At 41.8% G+C, this 19724-nt stretch overlaps 1 protein-coding gene and 1 pseudogene across 1 annotated transcript in view; one reads left to right on the forward strand and one right to left on the reverse strand.

Annotated features, from left to right (window-relative positions):
* The window catches only part of LOC111177444 (coagulation factor XIII B chain), a 41568-nt gene extending 21844 nt beyond the window's left edge, over nucleotides 1–19724 (reverse strand). Inside the window, exons 1-4 of the mRNA XM_022579196.2 lie at nucleotides 17275–19724; nucleotides 9966–10166; nucleotides 1420–1605; nucleotides 107–283 (exon numbers count right to left, since the gene is read on the reverse strand). Coding sequence (XP_022434904.2) covers nucleotides 107–283; nucleotides 1420–1605; nucleotides 9966–10166; nucleotides 17275–17338 — 628 coding nt within the window. The 5' untranslated portion in view covers nucleotides 17339–19724. The remainder of the gene's footprint in view (nucleotides 1–106; nucleotides 284–1419; nucleotides 1606–9965; nucleotides 10167–17274) is intronic.
* On the forward strand, nucleotides 10676–13190 carry LOC149750413 (ataxin-1-like; annotated as a pseudogene).

The following is a 19724-nucleotide window of genomic DNA, read 5'->3' on the forward strand; positions in this document are numbered from 1 at the left end:
GGAAAAAAAATATGAAAAAAGGAACATAATTCACATAACAACTTGTACCCATTTCTGAGAGGGAGTTTTCAAAGTGAAAGTAGTCGTCTTCAAAGTGAGAACCTACTGGCACATCGTGGGGTGAGGGCCCATCCGTACGGGTGACACTCCACCTCCTCTGTCCTCTTCCCAGAAGCTGTGTGGTACCCAGAGGCACACTCATATCGTACTTTGTCCTTCACTTTGAACATCTTCTGTGTTGTGGAATAATTTCCGTGATGTAATTCAGGGGCCAAACATGTTTCTAAAAAAAAAAGAGAAATTAAAGTCATTTGTTTTATGAACTCCATCCCTAAACCTAGAATATTAAAAGGAAATCTCAAAAAGTATTTTCTATGAATTTTAACAATATATGACAGAATCAGCTCTTAGCAAAATTGAAAAATAATCAGTTTGCCTTTGTCTCTGGATTCCCTTTCTTCATGCACCCTGAATCCTAACTCTACCTGTCTTCAGTCTTTAAAATTCTACTCTAGTGTATTTGGCCAAAGGTCACAATTCAATAGAAAACTTGTGCAGTAGTGATTTTTTGATGATGTCCCATCTGTGGATTTGTATAATTTAAATAGATAACACCACACTAACTATATATATATATATATATATATATATATATACACATATATATATTCAAATAAGTGGGTTATTTTTAAAATAAATTTATTTATTTTTGGCTGCGTTGGGTCTTTGCTGCTGCACGTGGGCTTTCTCTAGTTGTGGTGAGTTGGGGCTACTCTTTGTTGCTATGCACAGGCTTCTCATTGTGGTGACTTGTCTTGCTGCAGAGCATAGGCTCTAGGAGCGTGGGCTTCAGTAGCTGTGGCATGCGGGCTCAGTAGTTGTGGCTCGCAGGCTCTAGAGCGCAGGCTCAGTAGCTGTGGCGCACAGGCTTAGTTGCTCTGCAGCATGTGGAATCTTCCCGGGCCAGGGCTCAAACCCATGTCCCCTGCATTGGCAGGTGGATTCGCAACCACTGCGCCACCAGGGAAGTCCCTGATTGGGTTATTTTTAAGTTTATCTGATATTGGTTTGAGGTATAAAATAATGTGCATTATTTCAAACTCTTCTCTAATGAAGGAAATACTAATTTATGTATGTTGTGACAGAAAGTTTCATTAAGGGTCTTTCCTTTTATTCCACTCCAATTCTTTGTTTACTAGTAAAAAATAGGAACTGCTGGAGTAGGTGTGTGGTAGAGGTTGGGAATCCTTGGATTACGGAAACACCCAGCATTAGAGGGAAACAATATAATAACTTCCTGCATCGAGAGACATAATAAAATAACAATTATATTTAAACAAGAATGCCTACCCATATAAGAAAGCATTGAACTCACAAGCTCTTACCTTCAGATTTAGGAGATAATTCTTAAACACATACCATGTTCCTTCCTACAGGTTGGCTGAGAAGACCATCCAACAGGGAGGCATTGAACCACTCCTTCATCCTGCCCTGTTGTGGTTTTGTACCCTGATGCACAACGATAACGCATGTTCTCTTGAATTTTGTAAAATAATTTTGTGTCAAAGACGTAACCATTCCTCAGGTCAGGCTTAGGGCATTTTTCTGTGGGGAAAAAATATTTGTTCTAAATTGATGAAATTAAGCTTGTTCTTTACTAAGTTGTAAAACTAACAATGCCAAAGTTTAATATTATTCTTGGAATTTTAAGGAGAAAGAAAAATGTTCACTCCACAATTCCTTGATTTAATTTAATTTTGGAACTATCCTGCTTGCTCTGCATCAAATTTCTTTAAAAGTTGATTCAATTTGACAATAAAATTCTTGGATGTACTAACTTCGGTTCTCACAGTCATCCCACCCCTACCTCATCTACGTTAGAAAATATATCCAGAGATCTTCCTCTAACTAATTGTCATTAATGGGAAATAGAAAGAATTTCTTTTGGGTTTACTTCCTAATACTTTTGAGGCCACTGCATTTGATAATTTTTAACATGATGTAACTAAAGCACATATACCTACTCTATGGATCCTTAAAGAATCATGCAGACAATTTAATGTGAAAACTGTGTTCATTTATTTTTTAAGCCTCTGATCACCTACCTGCACAGTAAGACTCCATAGTCAGTCCATGTAAACTGTGACTGAGTCACAGACGTGCTACTCAAAACCTTGGAGTTCATAGAGCTAATTTTTACTAAATACTTGGGACTGTGATGTGTTGGACAGTACATTTACCTTAGCATTGTATGGAGTTTAATCATTTTTTAAGCCTCATTAACGGACCCTCATAACAAACCAATTCAGAAAGGTGAAGAGACTTGTCCAAGGTTAATATTAGTTTAAATATATGTTGTACTTGCTGTGTGGCGAGCCCTTTATAAAGATGATCTCATCGAAGCTGTATGATTCGCATTTTATAGGTGAGAAAGTCCAGCTCGGAATGTTTAAGCCACTTTTCAGTGTTGGAGCAGTATTCACAGGCGGCAGTCTGGCCACAGAGGGTGTCTCAATCCTGACACTGCAATGCTAACCCTGCAACATCCTTTTCTGGGTCCTACTTCACTGCTCTCACATCACCTCATCTAAGATGTTTAATTTACTTTTATGCTCTAGTTATGAGTGAGATGTATTTATTACAGTTAATCTGTGGTCCATGTTAATACTAAAAGTGCAATGCTTAAACTGATGCTCCGTCCTCAAGTCATGAAGTGGATAATTATCCCAAATAGATATATTCACTGGACATATCGACCACCATAAGCAACATACCCACTTCTTCTGAATGAAACTGACTCAACCAAAGTGCCTTACTCTGCAAAACAGAGCTTGGGGAATGTGTCAATCAAGAGAGGTAACCTGACTCCATGGAAGCCAGCTGATAGTTTGACTCTAGTGTAGCCTCACATGAAATATTGAGATGAGCCGATCAGATTTCCTTTTCACACATTTGAACTCAAAAAAACACATTTTTCAATGGATATTATGTGAGAGAAAGTTGTCATACAAAGGAGAGTCTTTCAAATGATAAAATACTAGAGTAACAACCCTATATATGCTTCCTAAGGCCAATGTCAAGCATTTTTCGGTCTCCTGCAGAACTCTCTGTAAAAGCCCCTCATTCTTTTTTTTTTTTTAACATCTTTATTGGAGTATAATTGCTTTACAATGGTGTATTACTTTCTGCTTTATAACAAAGTGAATCAGTTATACATATACATATATCCCCATATCTCTTCCCTCTTGTATCTCCCTACCTCCCACCCTCCCTATCCCACCCCTCTAGGTGGTCACAAAGCACGAGTTGATCTCCCTGTGCTATGCGGCTACTTCCCACTAGCTATCTCTTTTACATTTGGTAGTGTATATGTGTCCATGCCACTCTCTCACTTTGTCCCAGCTTATGCTTCCCCCTCCCTGTATCCTCAAGTCCATTCTCCAGTAGGTCAGCGTCTTTATTCCCGTCTTGCCCCTATGTTCTTCATGACCTTTTTTCTTTTTTTTTTAGATTCCATATATATGTGTTAGCATATGTTATTTGTTTTTCTCTTTCAGACTTACTTCACTCTGTATGACAGACTCTAGGTCCATCCACCTCACTACAAATAACTTAGTTTCATTTCCTTTTATGGCTGAGTAATATTCCATTTTACATATGTGCCATATCTTCTTATCCATTCGTCTGTTGATGGACATTTAGGTTGCTTCCATGTCCTGGCTATTGTAAATAGAGCTGCAATGAATATTGTGGTACATGACTCTTTGAATTGTGGTTTTTTCAGGGTATATGCCCAGTAGTGGGATTGCTGGGTCGTATGGTAGTTCTATTTTTAGTTTTTTAAGGAACCTCCATACTGTTCTCCATAGTGGCTGTATCAATTTACATTCCCACCAACAGTGCAAGAGGGTTCCCTTTTCTCCACACCCTCTCCAGCATTTATTGTTTGTAGATTTTTTGATGATGGCCATTCTGAGTGGTGTGAGATGATATCTCATTACAGTTTTGATTTGCATTTCTCTAATGATTAACGATGCTGAGCATTCTTTCATGTGTTTGTTGGCAATCTGTATATCTTCTTTGGAGAAATGTCTATTTAGTTCTTCTGCCCATTTTTGGATTGGGCTGTTTGTTCTTTTGATATTGAGCTGCATGAGCTGCTTGTAAATTTTGGAGATTAATCCTTTGTCGGTTGCTTCATTTGCAAATCTTTTCTCCCATTTGGAGGGTTGTCTTTTTGTCTTTTTTATGGTTTCCTTTGCTGTGCAAAAGCTTTGAAGTTTCATTAGGTCCCATTTGTTTTTGTTTTTATTTCCATTTCTCTAGGAGGTGGGTCAAAAAGAATCTTCCTGTGATTTATGTCATAGAGTGTTCTGCCTATATTTTCCTCTAAGAGTTTAATAGTGTCTGGCCTTACATTTAGGTCTTTAATCCATTTTGAGTTTATTTTTGTGTATGGTGTTAGGGACTGTAGTAATTTCATTCTTTTACATGTAGCTGTCCAGTTTTCCCAGCACCACTTACTGAAGAGGCTGTCTTTTCTCCACTGTATATTCTTGCCTCCTTTATCAAAGATAAGGTGACCATATGTGCATGGGTTTACCTCTGGGCTTTCCATCCTGTTCCATTGATCTATATTTCTGTTTTTGTGCCAGTACCATCCTGTCTTGATTACAGTAGCTTTGTAGTATAGTCTGAAGTCAGGGAGCCTGACTGCTCCAGCTCTGTTTTTCTTTCTCAAGACTGCTTTGGCTATTTGGGGTCTTTTGTGTTTCCATACAAATTGTGGAATTATTTTGTTCTAGTTCTGTGAAAAATGCCAGTGGTAGTTTGATAGGGATTGCATTGAATCTGTAGATTGCTTTGGGTAGTAGAGTCATTTTCACAATGTTGATTCTTCCAATTCAAGAACATGGTATATCTCTCCATCTATTTGTATCATCATTAATTTCTTTCATCAGTGTCGTATAATTCTCTGCATACAGGTCTTGTCTCCTTAGGTAGGTTTATTCCTAGATATTTTATTCTTTTTGTTGCAATGGTAATGGGAGTGTTTTCTTAATATCACTTTCAGGTTTTTCATCTTTAGTGCATAGGAATGCAAGAGAGTTCTGTGCATTCATTTTCTATCCTGCTACTTTACCAAATTGATTGATTAGCTCTAGTAGTTTTCTGGTAGCATCTTTAGGATTCTCTATGTATAGTATCATGTCATCTGCAAACAGTGACAGCTTTACTTCTTCTTTTCTGATTTGGATTCCTTTTATTTCGTTTTCTTCTCTGATTGCTGTGGCTAAAACCTACAAAAGTATGTTGAATAATAGTGGTGAGGGTGGGCAACCTTGTCTTATTCCTGATCTTAGTGGAAATGGTTTCAGTTTTTCACCATTAAGGACGATGTTGGCTGTGGGTTTGTCATATATGGCCTTTATTATGTTGAGGTAAGTTCCCTCTATGCCTACTTTCTGCAGGGTTTTTTTTTTATCATAAATAGGTGTTGAATTTTGTCAAAAGCTTTCTCTGCGTCTATGGAGATGATCATATGGTTTTTCTCATTCAATTTGTTAATATGGTGTATCACATTGATTGGCTTGCGTATATTGAAGAATCCTTGCATTCCTGGGATAAACCCGCCTTGATCATGGTGTATGACCCTTTTAATGTGCTGCTGGATTCTGTTTGTTGGTATTTTATTGAGGATTTTTGCATCTATGTTCATCAGTGATATTGGCCTGTAGTTTTCTTTGTGACATCTTTGTCTGGTTTTGGTATCAGGGTGATGGTGGCCGCGTGGAATGAGCTTGGGAGTTTTCCACCCTCTGCTATATTTTGGAAGAGTTTGAGAAGGGTAGGTATTAGCTCTTCTCTAAATGTTTGATAGAATTCTCCTGTGAAGCCATCTGGTCCTGGGCTATTTTTTGTTGGAAGATTTTTAATCATAGTTTCAAATTCATTGCTTGTGATTGGTCTGTTTATAGTTTCTATTTCTTCCTGGTTGTCTCGGAGGGTTGTGCATTTCTAAGAATTTGTCTGTTTATTCCAGGTTGTCCATTTTATTGGCATATAGTTGCTTGTAGTACTCTCTCAAGATCCTTTGTATTTCTGCAGTGTCAGTTGTTACTTCTCCTTTTTCATTTCTAATTCTATTGATTTGAGTGTTCTCCCTTTTTCTCTTGATGAGTCTGCCTAATGGTTTATCAATTCATTTATCTTCTTAAAGAACCAGCTTTTAAATTTATTGATCTTTGCTATTTTTTCCTTCATTTCTTTTTCATTTATTTCTGATTTGATCTTTATGATTTCTTTCCTTCTGCTAACTTTGGGTTTTTTTTGTTCTTCTTTCTCTAATTGTTTTAGGTGTCAGGTTAGGTTTTACATTTCAGATGTTTCTTGTTTCTTAAGGCAGGATTGTATTGCTATAAACTTCCCTCTTAGAACTGCTTTTGCTGCATCCCACAGGTTTTGGGCCATTGTGTTTTCATTGTCATTTGTTTCTAGGTATTCTTGATTTCCGCTTTGATATTTTCAGTGATCTCTTGGTTATTAAATAGTGTATTGTTTAGCCTCCATATGTTTGTATTTTTTACAGATTTTTTCCTGTAATTGATATCTAATCTCATAACATTGTGGTCGGAAAAGATACTTGATACGACTTCAATTTTCTTAAATTTACCAAGGCTTGATTTGTGACCCAAGATACGATTTATCCTGGAGAACGTTCCATGAGCACTTGAGAAGAAAGTGTATTCTGTTGTCTTTGGATGGAATGTCCTATAAATGTCAATTAAGTCCATCTTATTTAATGTATCATTTAAAGCTTGTGTTTCCTTATTTATTTTAATTTTGGATGATCTGTCCATTGGTGAAAGTGGGGTGTTAAAGTCCCCTACTATGATTGTGTTACTGTCAATTTCCCTTTTTATGGCTGTTAGTATTTGCCTTATGTATTGAGGTGCTCCTATGTTGGGTGCATAAATATTTACAATTGTTATATCCTCTTCTTTGATTGATCCCTTGATCATTATGTAGTGTCCTTCCTTTTCTCTTGTAATAGTCTTTGTTTTAAAGTCTATATTTTGTGATATGAGAATTGCTACTTCAGCTTTCTTTTGATTTCCATTTGCATGGAATATCTTCTTCCATCCCCTCACTTTCAGTCTGTATGTGTCCCTAGGTCAGAAGTGGGCATCTTGTAGACAGCATATATATGGGTCTTGTTTTTGTATCCATTCATCCAGTCTCTATGTTTTGTTTGGAGCATTTAATCCATTTACATTTAAGGTAATTATCGATATGTATATTCCTATTACCATTTTCTTAACTGTTTGGGGTTTGTTATTGTAGGTCTTTTCCTTCTCTTGTGTTTCCTGCCTAGAGAAGTTCCTTTAGCATTTGTTGTAAAGCTGTTTTTGTTGTGCTGAATTCTCTTAGCTTTTGCTTGTCTGTAAATGTTTTAATTTCTCCGTCAATTCTGAATGAGAACCTTGCTGGGTAGAGTAATCTTGGTTGTAGGTTTTTCCCTTTCATCGCTTTAAATATATCCTGCCACTCCCTTCTGGCTTACAGAGTTTTTGCTGAACGATCAGCTGTTAACCTTATGGAGATTCCCTTGTATGTTATTTGTTTTTTTTCCCTTGCTGCTTTGAATATTTTTTCTTTGTATTTAATTTTTGACAGTTTGATTAATATGTGTCTTGCCATGTTTCTCCTTGGATTTATCCTGTATGGGACACTCTGTGCTTCCTGGACTTGATTAACTATTTCCTTTCCCATATTAAGGAAGATTTCAACTATAATCTCTTCAAATATTTTCTCAGTCCCTTTCCTTTTCTCTTCTTCTTTTGGGATCCCTATAATTAGAATGTTGGTGCCTTTAATGTTGTCCCAGAGGTGTCTGAGACTGTCCTCAGTTCTTTTCATTCTTTTTTTCTTTATTCTGCCCTGCAGTAGTTAGTTCCCCTATTTTATCTTCCAGGTCACTTATCCGTTCCTCTGCCTCAGTTATTCTGCTATTGATTCCTTCTAGAGAATTTTTAATTTCATTTACTGTGTTATTCCTCATTGTTTGTTTGCTCTTTAGTTCTTCTATGTCCTTGTTAAACGTTTCTTGTATTTTCTCCATTTTATTTCCCATATATTTGTTCATCTTTACTATCATTATTCTGAATTCTCTTTCAGGTAGACAGCCTATTTCCTCTTAATTTTTTAGGTCTGCTGGGTTTTTACCTTGCTCCTTCATCTGCTGTGTGTTTCTCTGTCCTCTCATTTTGCTTAACTTACTGTGTTCAGGGTCTCCTTTTTGCAGGCTGCTGGTTCATAGTTCCTGTTGTTTTTCGTGTCTGTCCCCAGTGGGTAAGGTTGGTTCAGTGTGTTGTGTAGTCTTCCTGGTGGAGGGGACTAGTGCCTGTGTACTAGTGGGTGAGGCTTGATCTTGTCTTTCTGGTGGGCAGGTCCACGTCTGGTGGTGTGGTTTGGGGTGTCTGTGACCTTATTATGCTTTTAGGCAGCCTCTCTGCTAATGGGTGGGGTTGTGTTCCTGTCTTGCTAGCTGTTTGGCATAGGGTATCCTGCACTGTAGGTTGCTGGTCATTGAGTGGAGCTGGGTCTTAGCATTGAGATGGAGATCTCTGGGAGAGCTCTCACCAACTGATATTATGTGAGGCCAGGAGGTCTCTGGTGGTCCAATGTCCTGAACTTGGCTCTTCCACCTCAGAGGCACAGCCCTGATGCCTGGCTGGAGCACCAAGAGCCTGTCATCCACACAGCTCAGAATAAAAGGGAGGAAAGGAAAGGAAAGAAAGAAAGAAAGAAAGAAGATAAAATAAAATAAAATAAATAGTTATTAAAATAAAAAATAATTATTTTAAAAAGTTACTTAAAAGTAATAAAAAAAAGAAAGAAGAGAGCAACCAATGCAAAAAACAAATCCACCAATGGTAACAAGCGCTAAAAACTATACTAAAAAACAAACAAACAAACAAAAAAAGGACAGACAGAACCCTAGGACAAATGGTAAAAGCAAAACTATACAGAGAACATCTCACACAGAAGCATAACATACCCAGTCAGAAAAAGAGAAAAAAGGGAAAAAATATATGTACATATCGTTGCTCCCAAAGTCCACCTCCTCAATTTGGGATGATTCGTTGTATATTCAGGTATTCCACAGATGCAGGGTACATCAAGTTGATTGTGGAGATTTAATCCGCTGCTCCTGAGGCTGCTGGGAGAGATTTCCCTTTCTCTTATTTGTTCGCACAGCTCCTGGGGTTCAGCTTTGGATTTGGCCCCGCCTCTGCGTGTAGGTCGCCTGAGGGCGTCTTTTGTTCGCTCAGACAGGATGGAGTTAAAGGAGCCACTGATTCGGGGGCTCTGGCTCACTCAGGCCGGGGGGAGGGAGGGGCACGGAGTGTGGGGCGAGCCTGCGGTGGCAGAGGTCAGCATGACGTTGCAGCAGCCTGAGGCGCGCCGTGCGTTCTCCCGGGGAAGTTGTCCCTGGACCCTGGGACCCGGCGGTGGCGGGCTGCACAGGTTCCCGGGAGAGGAGGTGTGGATTGTGACCTGTGCTCACACACAGGCTTCTTGGAGGTCTCTTGCCTCTTCGGCAGCTCCAGACCTTTTCCCAGAATCCCTCCCAGCCAGCTGTGGCGCACTAGCCCCTTCAGGTTGTGTTCACGCAGTGGTGCCTCTCTTCCTTGCAATGTGATAATAACAATTTCAATAACTATCAGTATTCTCTTCACAGGGTAATATTACAAACCGATAAAGAAGATAACATTTTAATGAAAGACGTGATTTACAGAATTACAGTATATGCTTTCATTTTGTAAAAAAGACAGTTGGCCAGCAATTTTGTTCTTATATACCAAAAGGTGTAGACACCTGCCATATTTTAGGGGATGCTAGTTCTACAAGCTCATTTATTTCCGTGTTATCATGTGATGTTGACCCCGCCACTGACTTACTGAAGCACCGTGGTTCTGGAGACCATCCTGCTGCTGTACACGTGGTCTGGGTCTCTTGTTTCCCAGTTTCAGTTGTATAACCAGCCAAGCAGGAAAATGACAGATTTTGCTTTATGCTCATTGGAAAGTAATAACTTTCAAAAGTATAGTAATATTGGGCAATCCTTCCATTTTCCACACTTGGAAAACCACAGGGTTTCTCTGAAATGAGAAAATATCAAGCTGAACACTGAAAAATATATTTAAAACCATACAATTTGTGATCAAGTGACAATAGGTTTTTAAATTCAAAGTGTTTGCAGACACTGTACCCAGTACTTATTTTTATTACTTAACATTTTAGGGTATTTTTTGCCAATCCTTTTCCATCAGGAAGTAATCTGCTAGCAACCACAACACCCAAGAGTCAGAATAAATCTGGGCAGGCCAGTTCCTCAGAGAAGCCTTTCCTAATTTTGTCAAACAGTACGTTCTAATAGAAACACAAGCCATATATGTATATTTAAATTTCTAGCAGGCACATTAATAAAAGGAACAGTTGAAGTTAATTTTAATAACAGATTTTATTTAACCCAATATACTAAAAGTATATTATTTTTTTCCTACTAAGTCTGAACTCCAGTGTGTATTTACACTCATGACACACCCCAATATGGACTAGTCTCATTTCAAAAGCCACATGCGATTACTGGCCACTGTATTATTGGATGGGAAAGTTCTAGAATAGATGAGGTTCTCCTTAAGATACGCAGTTACAAGTTTTCATATGAATGGCTTTTGTCTTGTTTTGTTTTTTAAGACAGACAACCAACTGAAAAAATAAAAGACTTGAGTGAGAACCTTACATTAAACGGTGAGAGGTCTAGCAAAGAGGACTCAGCTTTATCAGTCACCAGGGAAAGGCAAATTTAAATCACTGTGAGATAGAACCATACATCCGGAGGAATGACTGACCTGGAAGAGACTGACTACCCCAGTGGTTGGGGCGGACATAGAGAAAAGGGAGCTCAAGACCACTGCAAGTAAGAGTGTAAACAGGTACGACCTCTCCTGAGAAAACAGTATGACAGAATATGTACAAACCACGTTGAAAGCACATCTCTGTGCACCCACATGTGTAAGAGTGTGTTCCTGGCAAGTCTCTGCATGTGGTACCAACTGGAAGCAACCAAGTGCCCACTGACAGCAGAAAAGACAAACACACGCCAGACTATCCACACAAGGGATATTACACAGCAACACGAGTGTTGATGCTCATGGTGAATCTCACAGACCTATGATTGTCTCTGCCATGCCACCTAATTTCCTACTGAGTCCCCTCCTTTTTCTTTCTGCCAACATCACCACCTCCCACCTTCCCCACTTGTGCCACTCCTGGAAGAAGGAGCCCCTCCTCCCCTAGGCTTCAATCCCCCACCCCTCCCCCATTCATTCAACCAAGCCCCCAGCCACTCCCCCTGGGCCCTTGTCACCTCACTGAAGAGCTCAGTCATGGACCTGCTCCAGGTCCAATGCCCATCTCCCATCAGATATGCAGGCTGCCTGTGGGTACACTTGCCTGGAACCCCTCCATCAGGTGCCAGATGGGTTCTTACCCCTCAGGAGGACCAGTCCATTCTGGAAGCTGCCACGGCTGTCAGGCAGAGATAGCCAGGAGAAATGTAGTAAAACGGGAAGTGAAGAACTGGCCCCACTGCAACAAAAGGTTGAAGGCAGGGATTGGTGCCGGTGGTAGAATGTGAGGGATGGATGGTTGTTCTCAGGTTCTCAGACTGCATGGTGGGAGGTGCTGTTGCAGACACATCAAGCGACCCTACACCCAGACTTGAGGTCCTAGGGTGGTTGGCGCTTCATCTTCTCAAGAGTATCCTGTGGTGGCAGCTCAGAGGATGAGCCCAGCATCCGCCTCCTGTCCCACCAGACCTCCGACCATCAGGGTGAGGGGCGAGGGTCAACCAGGAACTCAGCAGAGATGGCTGAGAAAAATCAGGCCCAGGCGTTCTGCCCTCAATCCCAACAGGCACTGATGAAACACAGACCTTTACCCAAAGCGGTGGTTGTAGCCAATGGCAGCTTGGCGCCCACGGGTACTGACCCAGGCCACTACCCCTGGGCTCAGAGATCCTGGTGGCATCAAGCTCGGACATGCAGGCCAGAGGCGCCATCCCAAGCAGAGGCCACCGTCATCACAGGCACCACCTCCTCCCACCTGCCTTCCCGTTTTCTGAAAGGCGCCACCACCCAGCTGCCGTGGGTGAGATGCCGCGGGGACGACGGAGCGCGTGGAGGACCTGAGACCCGTGGGCAGTGCCAGGTGCACGGGAGCAGAAGGTTGACTCATGGACATTCAGGAGAGCCAGTGCCTGGATGGTTGTGCTGCGCTCCTGCTTGGTGAGCACCCAGGTGCCCTGAGCATCCCTTCTTCGCACGAGGCTGGGTGGGTCCTCCGGCAGTGCTGGGCGGACTGCACCGTTCTTGCCTCGGCTCCGCCAGTGGCCACAGGTGGGGGCCGTCTGCATCTCCATCAGTTTGCAGAGCTTGAACGGTAACTCGGTTTCTCAGGCCACCTGCCAACCCGAGAAAGGCCAGAGGACAGTCTTGGGGTCCAGAGAGCAGTGTGACCGTAAGGAGAAGAGCCTGCCCGGAGCTTCCAAAGACACAGCGTGCGAGGCGAGGAGGCCAGACTGCGCGACCGGGTCCCTGGCTCATCGCGCAGGAGGTCAAGCCAGGCAGCCGAGGGCATCCGTGCAGGGAAAGGAACCTCTCCCACCAGGACTGGGCTTCACCCAGAGCCGGCCTCGCCGGGAGCCGTCAGACAAGGTGCACACACCCCGCTGTGAGACCTGGAGAGGGAGGCCTGGAGGCAGCCTCCGAGGCTGGTCCCTTGCTCCTGATCCCAGGGCCTCCCGTCTGGACAGCCCAGGGGGCCGTGATGGGAGAAGCAGGCCTGGGCCAGGAAGGATGGGTGCTTGCAGAGTGAGAAACGGTCTACACCACAGGACCTCTCTGTTCTTTCGTCTCCAGCCCTCACTCCCACAAGGGGAGAGTCAGGCTTTGGGAGCAAGTGGCAGAGGTCAGAGGGAAAGAGCCAAAGATAACGGCCCTCAGCCGCAGGAGCAGTTCCGATGTCTGAAGGACTTTTTCTTTTTGTGGTGGGAAGGCAGGAGGCCCCCTGGATATAAGAGGGTCCCCCCAGATTCTTCTTTTGGGTGCTTGTCGCTTTGATGTGTGGTTCTGTCCCAGGGTCTATGGCTGGGTTGGGGGTGGTTCACCCCCATCCACCAGCCTCTGCTTGATCCTCTGCTTCAGCAGTTCTCACGCCCCTTCACCAGGCCTCCCACCAAATAACTAACGTTATTTGCCTTTGGATGGCTTCTGGAGAGGGTGGGGCTGGCAGCAGCCTGGGCTTCACATGCCCTCCTTGGACCTGAGGCAAGGACCAGAACTGAGGCCAAACCCAAAGAACTCTACAGTCTGGGACCATGTCAGTCCATTCAGGGGAGGGTGCCATCTCAGGAGATGCATGTTGGGAGGCCCAGACCCTGGCTCTCATCTTCGGCAATGCTGTTGCCGCATGATCGGCAGAGCTTTCATCCTCTGCAGATGGTCCTCTCCTGCTTCCCCTGTGGTGAGGATGGGAAGAGGGTGCCACGGGAAAGAGGAGGATGGGAGCAGGGTGCCACGGGAGAGAGGAGGATGGAGAGGAGGGTGCCACGGGGAAGAGGAGGATGGAGGGGAAGGTGCCACGGGGAAGAGGAGGATGGAGAGGAAGGTGCCACGGGGGAGAGGAGGATGGAGAGGAAGGTGCCATGGGGAAGAGGAGGATGGAGAGGAAGGTGCCATGGGGGAGAGGAGGATAGAGAGGAGGGTGCCACGGGGGAGAGGAGGATAGAGAGGAGGGTGCCATGGGGGAGAGGAGGATAGAGAGGAGGGTGCCACGGGGGAGAGGAGGATGGAGAGGAAGGTGCCATGGGGGAGAGGAGGATAGAGGAGGGTGCCACGGGGGAGAGGAGGATAGAGAGGAGGGTGCCATGGGGGAGAGGAGGATAGAGAGGAGGGTGCCACGGGGGAGAGGAGGATGGAGAGGAAGGTGCCATGGGGGAGAGGAGGATAGAGGAGGGTGCCACGGGGGAGAGGAGGATAGAGAGGAGGGTGCCATGGGGGAGAGGAGGATAGAGAGGAGGGTGCCACGGGGGAGAGGAGGATGGAGAGGAAGGTGCCATGGGGGAGAGGAGGATAGAGAGGAGGGTGCCACGGGGGAGAGGAGGATAGAGAGGAGGGTGCCACAGGGAAGCTGGTGGCCCAGGCCAGTCCCACAGCTCTACTGGGGCTCCTGTGCTTTTTCTGGGGATGTGTTCAAGCTCAGGGGGTGGGGGAAGGCTCCTCCTTGGTCTCTGGGGAGTTGGAGCTTGGCAGCACTGGCTCCTGTTCCAGGATGGCTCTGGAGAGCATCCCTTTGGAAGCCTCTTCCACCCACCTCTGGCACGTCACCCTCGTGCCAGATAATCCATGGTCAGAGAAGTCAGGATGGTTACCTGAGGTTTAGTCCTTTAAAAAGGGACATTTAGGGGGCTCCCCTGGTGGCGCAGTGGTTGAGAGTCCGACTGCCGAGGCAGGGGACACGGGTTCGTGCCCCAGTCCGGGAAGATCCCACATGCCGCGGAATGGCTGGGCCCGTGAGCCATGGCCACTGAGCCTGCGCGTCCAGAGCCTGTGCTCCGCAATGGGAGAGGCCACAACAGTGAGAGGCCCGCGTACCGCAAAAAAAAGGGACATTTAGGAGGCTTCTGAGTGCCAATCAATGTTCTATATGTTGATCCGGGTGCAGTAAAATTTAGTAAACATTTATAGAGGGGCATCCTATGATTTTTTGCATTTTTCTGCATACATTATACTCCAAAGAAAACATTTATTTTTTAAAATCTGTCCTTATGTTGGAGACTTTAAAATCATAAATACACTTAAAAGAAAGCAGTTATTGAGCAGCCCCTAGGGTTTGTGTTGGGAGGAAGTGGCAGGTGTGTAGAAGACCCGGGCGGATGGGATTATTTTGCCTTCAATGCCTTGGGGACGACAGTCAACCCTCTTGCTACCCTGAGACAAAATAATAGCAGTGCCCTCCCAGGGCTGAGGGAAGTGGGCAAGGAATTATGAGTAAAAGAAACTTTCCAGAGTCTGATGGAAGGAAGGAGCAGATAAAAACATGCGCAGGGGAGGCCCCGTCCCCTGAGGATTCTCACAATTTTCCATACCCATACCACCAGGGATTTACAAAGAAGACTCTTTAGAACTAGCAGAAACTATAGGCAAAAGTTCATGAATCTGATTATATGAAAATTGAGAATGTCTTTCCATGAAAAGTATTGTTGACAAAACGCACACATCACATTTTGGAAGAAGGAATTTGCAATGTCTAAAAGTGACAAGAAGTTAAAATGTATTGTCTGCAAAGAGCTCCCACAAATCAGCTCTTTAAAAGGCAGAAAGCAGAGGGAAATGCTAATCTGTTATAAATCAGGAAACAAAGAACAGGAACTGAGCCCGTAGCCCCACATGGGGGATATATACAGGCAAGAGAAATCGTCACAGAGAAATAAGGGGATTACATGAAAGCACTCATTTCAGAGTTACTTGAGGTTAGGAGGAAACTATGTGTCCATCCTTAGGAGAGTGGATAAGTAAATATATGAAGCTAGGTAGCACCAAAGGGCAACAAACTAGATTCAGCAACAAGGAAATATGTTTAAACAGTAGCAAGTAAAATGAAACAATAAGGAGATAAAATCTATGGCAAGCTTCCATTTACATGAATGTAAAACACACAAAACCAGACATAGTTTACAAAGATATTTGCATATTTAAGGATATATCAAACATTATAGTGCGTCCCAACAGTTGGGTTTTCAACAGTTGGGTTTTCAACAGTTTGGTTGAAAGGGAAATGGAATTCAGGGTCAGGAATGAAGAGGGAAAATGTATAAATAAAACAAAAGTGACACTTCTCATAGGCCAGTGATGGTCACATGAAATGAGGAGCATAGTTAACTTGATCTTGCCCCCAAGATTCCAGATGGGGGTGGGGGAAGCATGGGAATATGAGGTCATAGTCCCTGTCTTCAGGCAGCTGACATTTCTTTGTTTGTGTGAAAGAAGATTATAATTACACAGTAATTAGAAAATTAGCTAGAATATTGCAGTGTTTTCATGGTATAGATAATAGACAATTATATCAGCTGTTTTTTCCCTATTTAGACAGAAAAATAAAAGGAAACTTCACGCAAAAATTATCTTATTGTAGAATTAAATGTGTAAAATGAATTCTGTTAATTTCACTTTCATAATTTTAATTGCAGAGCCTCTTCGGGCAGAAAATTTGTAGTAAACTATTCAACTAAGGCAATTATATATAATCTGTCAGATATTTTATTTCAAGAAATTTCTTAAGGTGTTTTAAAAGAGGTTTATGGCTGTGGTTTCCTACTTTGTCTACTACTCTTGCTGATACTTAATGACTTGCCTGGCTTCTTATCCCTACAGCCCAAGAACATTGTTAACTCTTCCTAAATAACCCACACTTGCACACTCACATTCACCTCACACATGAGGCAGTCTGGGTAGAAAGATTTCTAACAGTTAGGGAGTCCACAGGTATTGCTTGTCTGGACAGTACTGATTTACCCCTGTTGTCCCATTTGAGTATTAATAAAACCTGCTTTCACCCTGAGGCATGTCCTCATTTACATAAAAAATCATATGGTCCTCCTACTAATCATTACTTACTGTCTTCAACCAAAGAATAAAAATTAGGATAAAAATCAAGGTGTCAACAGTCAAAGATCTTGCTGATGGCTTATGGTTCTTTTTAAAATTTCCCACATGAAAGTTCTCTCTTTAAGAGCAAAGAATTAAAATTGTACAAGCTGTGCAGTGTTAGGAATGAATTCTGGTCTGAAATTAGAATTAAGGTTAACTTACAGCTTCAAATAGTGGTACCGTTAGCCTGTTAGCCTGAAAACACTTTGAAGTCTTTAGATCCTGGTCTACCTATACCCCCAAAACTAAAGATGTAAAAGGTTTTTTTTTTTGTCTTGTTTTGGTTTTCTAAGCTATGTTACTCTAAGAATAGTTTAGTAGTTTTTCTCAAAGGAAAAAGTCTGTCTAAATATTATAACAAATTATATTTATAAGTATCTTTTTTATAAAATTGGTACATAAAAATGAAAGACTATATTAAAAGCTCAAGAGAAATAATGTTAGAATTTCCCTTTATAATTATTAAAGAATAAAGAATATTTAAAGTTAACTTTACCTTCTGCATTGAGTTCTCCTGAGATGATTAATATGATAATCAGAGCCAAGCCTTTCGACCTCATCTTCTATGGTGTGCTTAATAAAGGGTTTAACCATTCTAAAGTACTAGGGACTCCTCATTAAGTACACAATACGTCTCCTGAAAAAAGTTAATTATTTACAACATCTAAGTCCCTTTGTAACAAGCCTTATATTTGATTTAAAACAGTTTAGAATAATACTAAAAATACACAACTACATTAATTGACAGTACTTTTCACGCCACAGTCCAATAAGAACATGACCACCGATGAGGGCAACGATAACAGCAGCAAAATAATTAACTCAGGCTGCATAAAAAACAGGGTAAATTTTCAATGTTAATTTCCCAATGTAAGTCCATGGAGTAAAGTTCATTGGTGGCCATTGATTTCTTCACCACTGTAGATCAAATGAAGGGATGAACTTAGGTACATGAATTAATGGATCCCTGATGTGAAAACAGTGTTGTTTAGACTGCACTGCTAAAGGGAAAAGTGGCCTTAATTGTCTCGAGCAGTGATAGAATAATGTTATTGATTGTAAAGTCTAATGTTGAGAGAGGTTGTATGCTGTGGCAGGTGATTAGATAAGCACTGTGCTGAATTATCATTCATGAAAAATGCTTTGACTATCTGGTCTATACCAGGACATGCTCTAGTCTTGGGTTTATAGCAGTGAAAAAATAGATTCCAATGACTGTCCTCATGGAGTTTACATTCTAATGGGTTTTAGTTTAAACTACAAAATAATACTGTGAGGTGGGAACTATTATTATTTCAGTTCAGGAACTTTTTATTAAAATGCAACATATTAAGAGAAAAGTGCATGTACAATTAGTGCACAGATCAATGGATTCTCACTAACTGAACACATCTGTGAACCAGCACCCAGAACAAGAGGATACACTAGTTCCCAGAGTCCCCGCTCTGGGTCATTGGCAAGGTCTACTCCCAGTATAAATACAATCTTGGCTTCTGACAGCATAGGCCAATTTTGCCTGGTTTTATTCTACATAAATGAAATCCTAGAGTTTTCTTTTTTTTTTTTTTTTTAAATATCTGGTTTCTTTTGTTTAATATTTTGCTTGTGAGATTCGTTCCGGTCTTGGGCTGTAGAAGATAACTCCTTCCCTGTACTTTTCCACTCTGCTAATATGGCGCGAATTACCCACCCATTCTACTCTTCATGGACATTTGGGTGACTTCCAGTTAAGGAATATAAGATGGCCTCTGTTTATTTTCAAAGATTATTTTTTATTTTGAAAATTTTCAAACATAACCTCTCCCTGGATTCTACCGTTCACATTTTATTATACTTTTTAAAATCATGTACTTATTCATCTATCCATCTGTCCTTTTTTGACGCATTTCAAAGTAAGTGGTAGGTATTTGTGTGTGCTCCTCTAAAAACTAAAGCAAATATATCCTTAACCCAGTAATTTTAAAGATTCTTTTGCCATGAAATTTACAAAGAAATGCAGAATTTTTAAGTGTACATTCTGAGCCTTGAGCAAGGCATACAATGGGATACTTCAAACCGCTGACGTAAACAGCATCTCTAAACGTGGAGCACAGAAGTTGCTGAAGAGCAAACACCTGCACACTGACAGCGAGGCTACAAATCAGGATGGATTTTCACTCGAAAACTGCCTGGGTGTGAGGGAAGCAGATGACTGCTACCTGTCCAGTAGGTCAGCACTTATTTTAGAGCAGATAGAAACATAAGGAATTGAAAGATCTTGTAGGAAAGCGGCCATGGAACCCAGACAACCTCAGAGAGAGAGTAACAGTAGAAGGAAGACACTGAGTAACCTATGTCTTTAATAATGTTGTTAAGGTGAATATAAATGTCACCGGACTGTTCTTCAAATGTACCTCAATAAAGATCCATCACAATTACTGACGGCAGGAAGAGCCTGTTTCTAATACTCCAACAACGTTCAGCAGGTATGAAAATTAATGATGCTTTGGCAAAGCAAGGGCAAAGTTTAGATCAAGTTTCATTTTGGTCTCATTTAGATAATTCAAAATAAACCATCACTATTCCAAATACAAAAGTTATCTGCAGTAATAATGGAATATTATTCATAGAATAAAACTCTACTCTCTAAGACTCTCTAAGAGTGGTTTCTGAAATAGGCTTCTGTATAATTGGAGAAAAAAAGGGTCCATAATTTATGCAAGATGCAGAAGCACTGCTTTATGTAGACCCCCCTTAAGTATTCCTAGAAATAAGCAGGTTTTTGGACTATTTCCTTCTTCCTTTATATAGGTTGGAATTTTTTACACATACCAACAAATACACATGACCTCAAATGAAAATTGTAAGTAAATATTTATCTGCATTATATTTACCTCTGATAAAGAAGCTATAAGCAAAATATTTCCATCGGAATTCTCCTTTTTTCTTTTCTTTTTTTTTTTTTTT

This window comes from Delphinapterus leucas, chromosome 1, assembly GCF_059928025.1.
Source record: "Delphinapterus leucas isolate spDelLeu-1000000601 "Yukka" chromosome 1, BTC_Dleu_Yukka2, whole genome shotgun sequence".
NCBI lineage: Eukaryota > Metazoa > Chordata > Mammalia > Artiodactyla > Monodontidae > Delphinapterus > Delphinapterus leucas.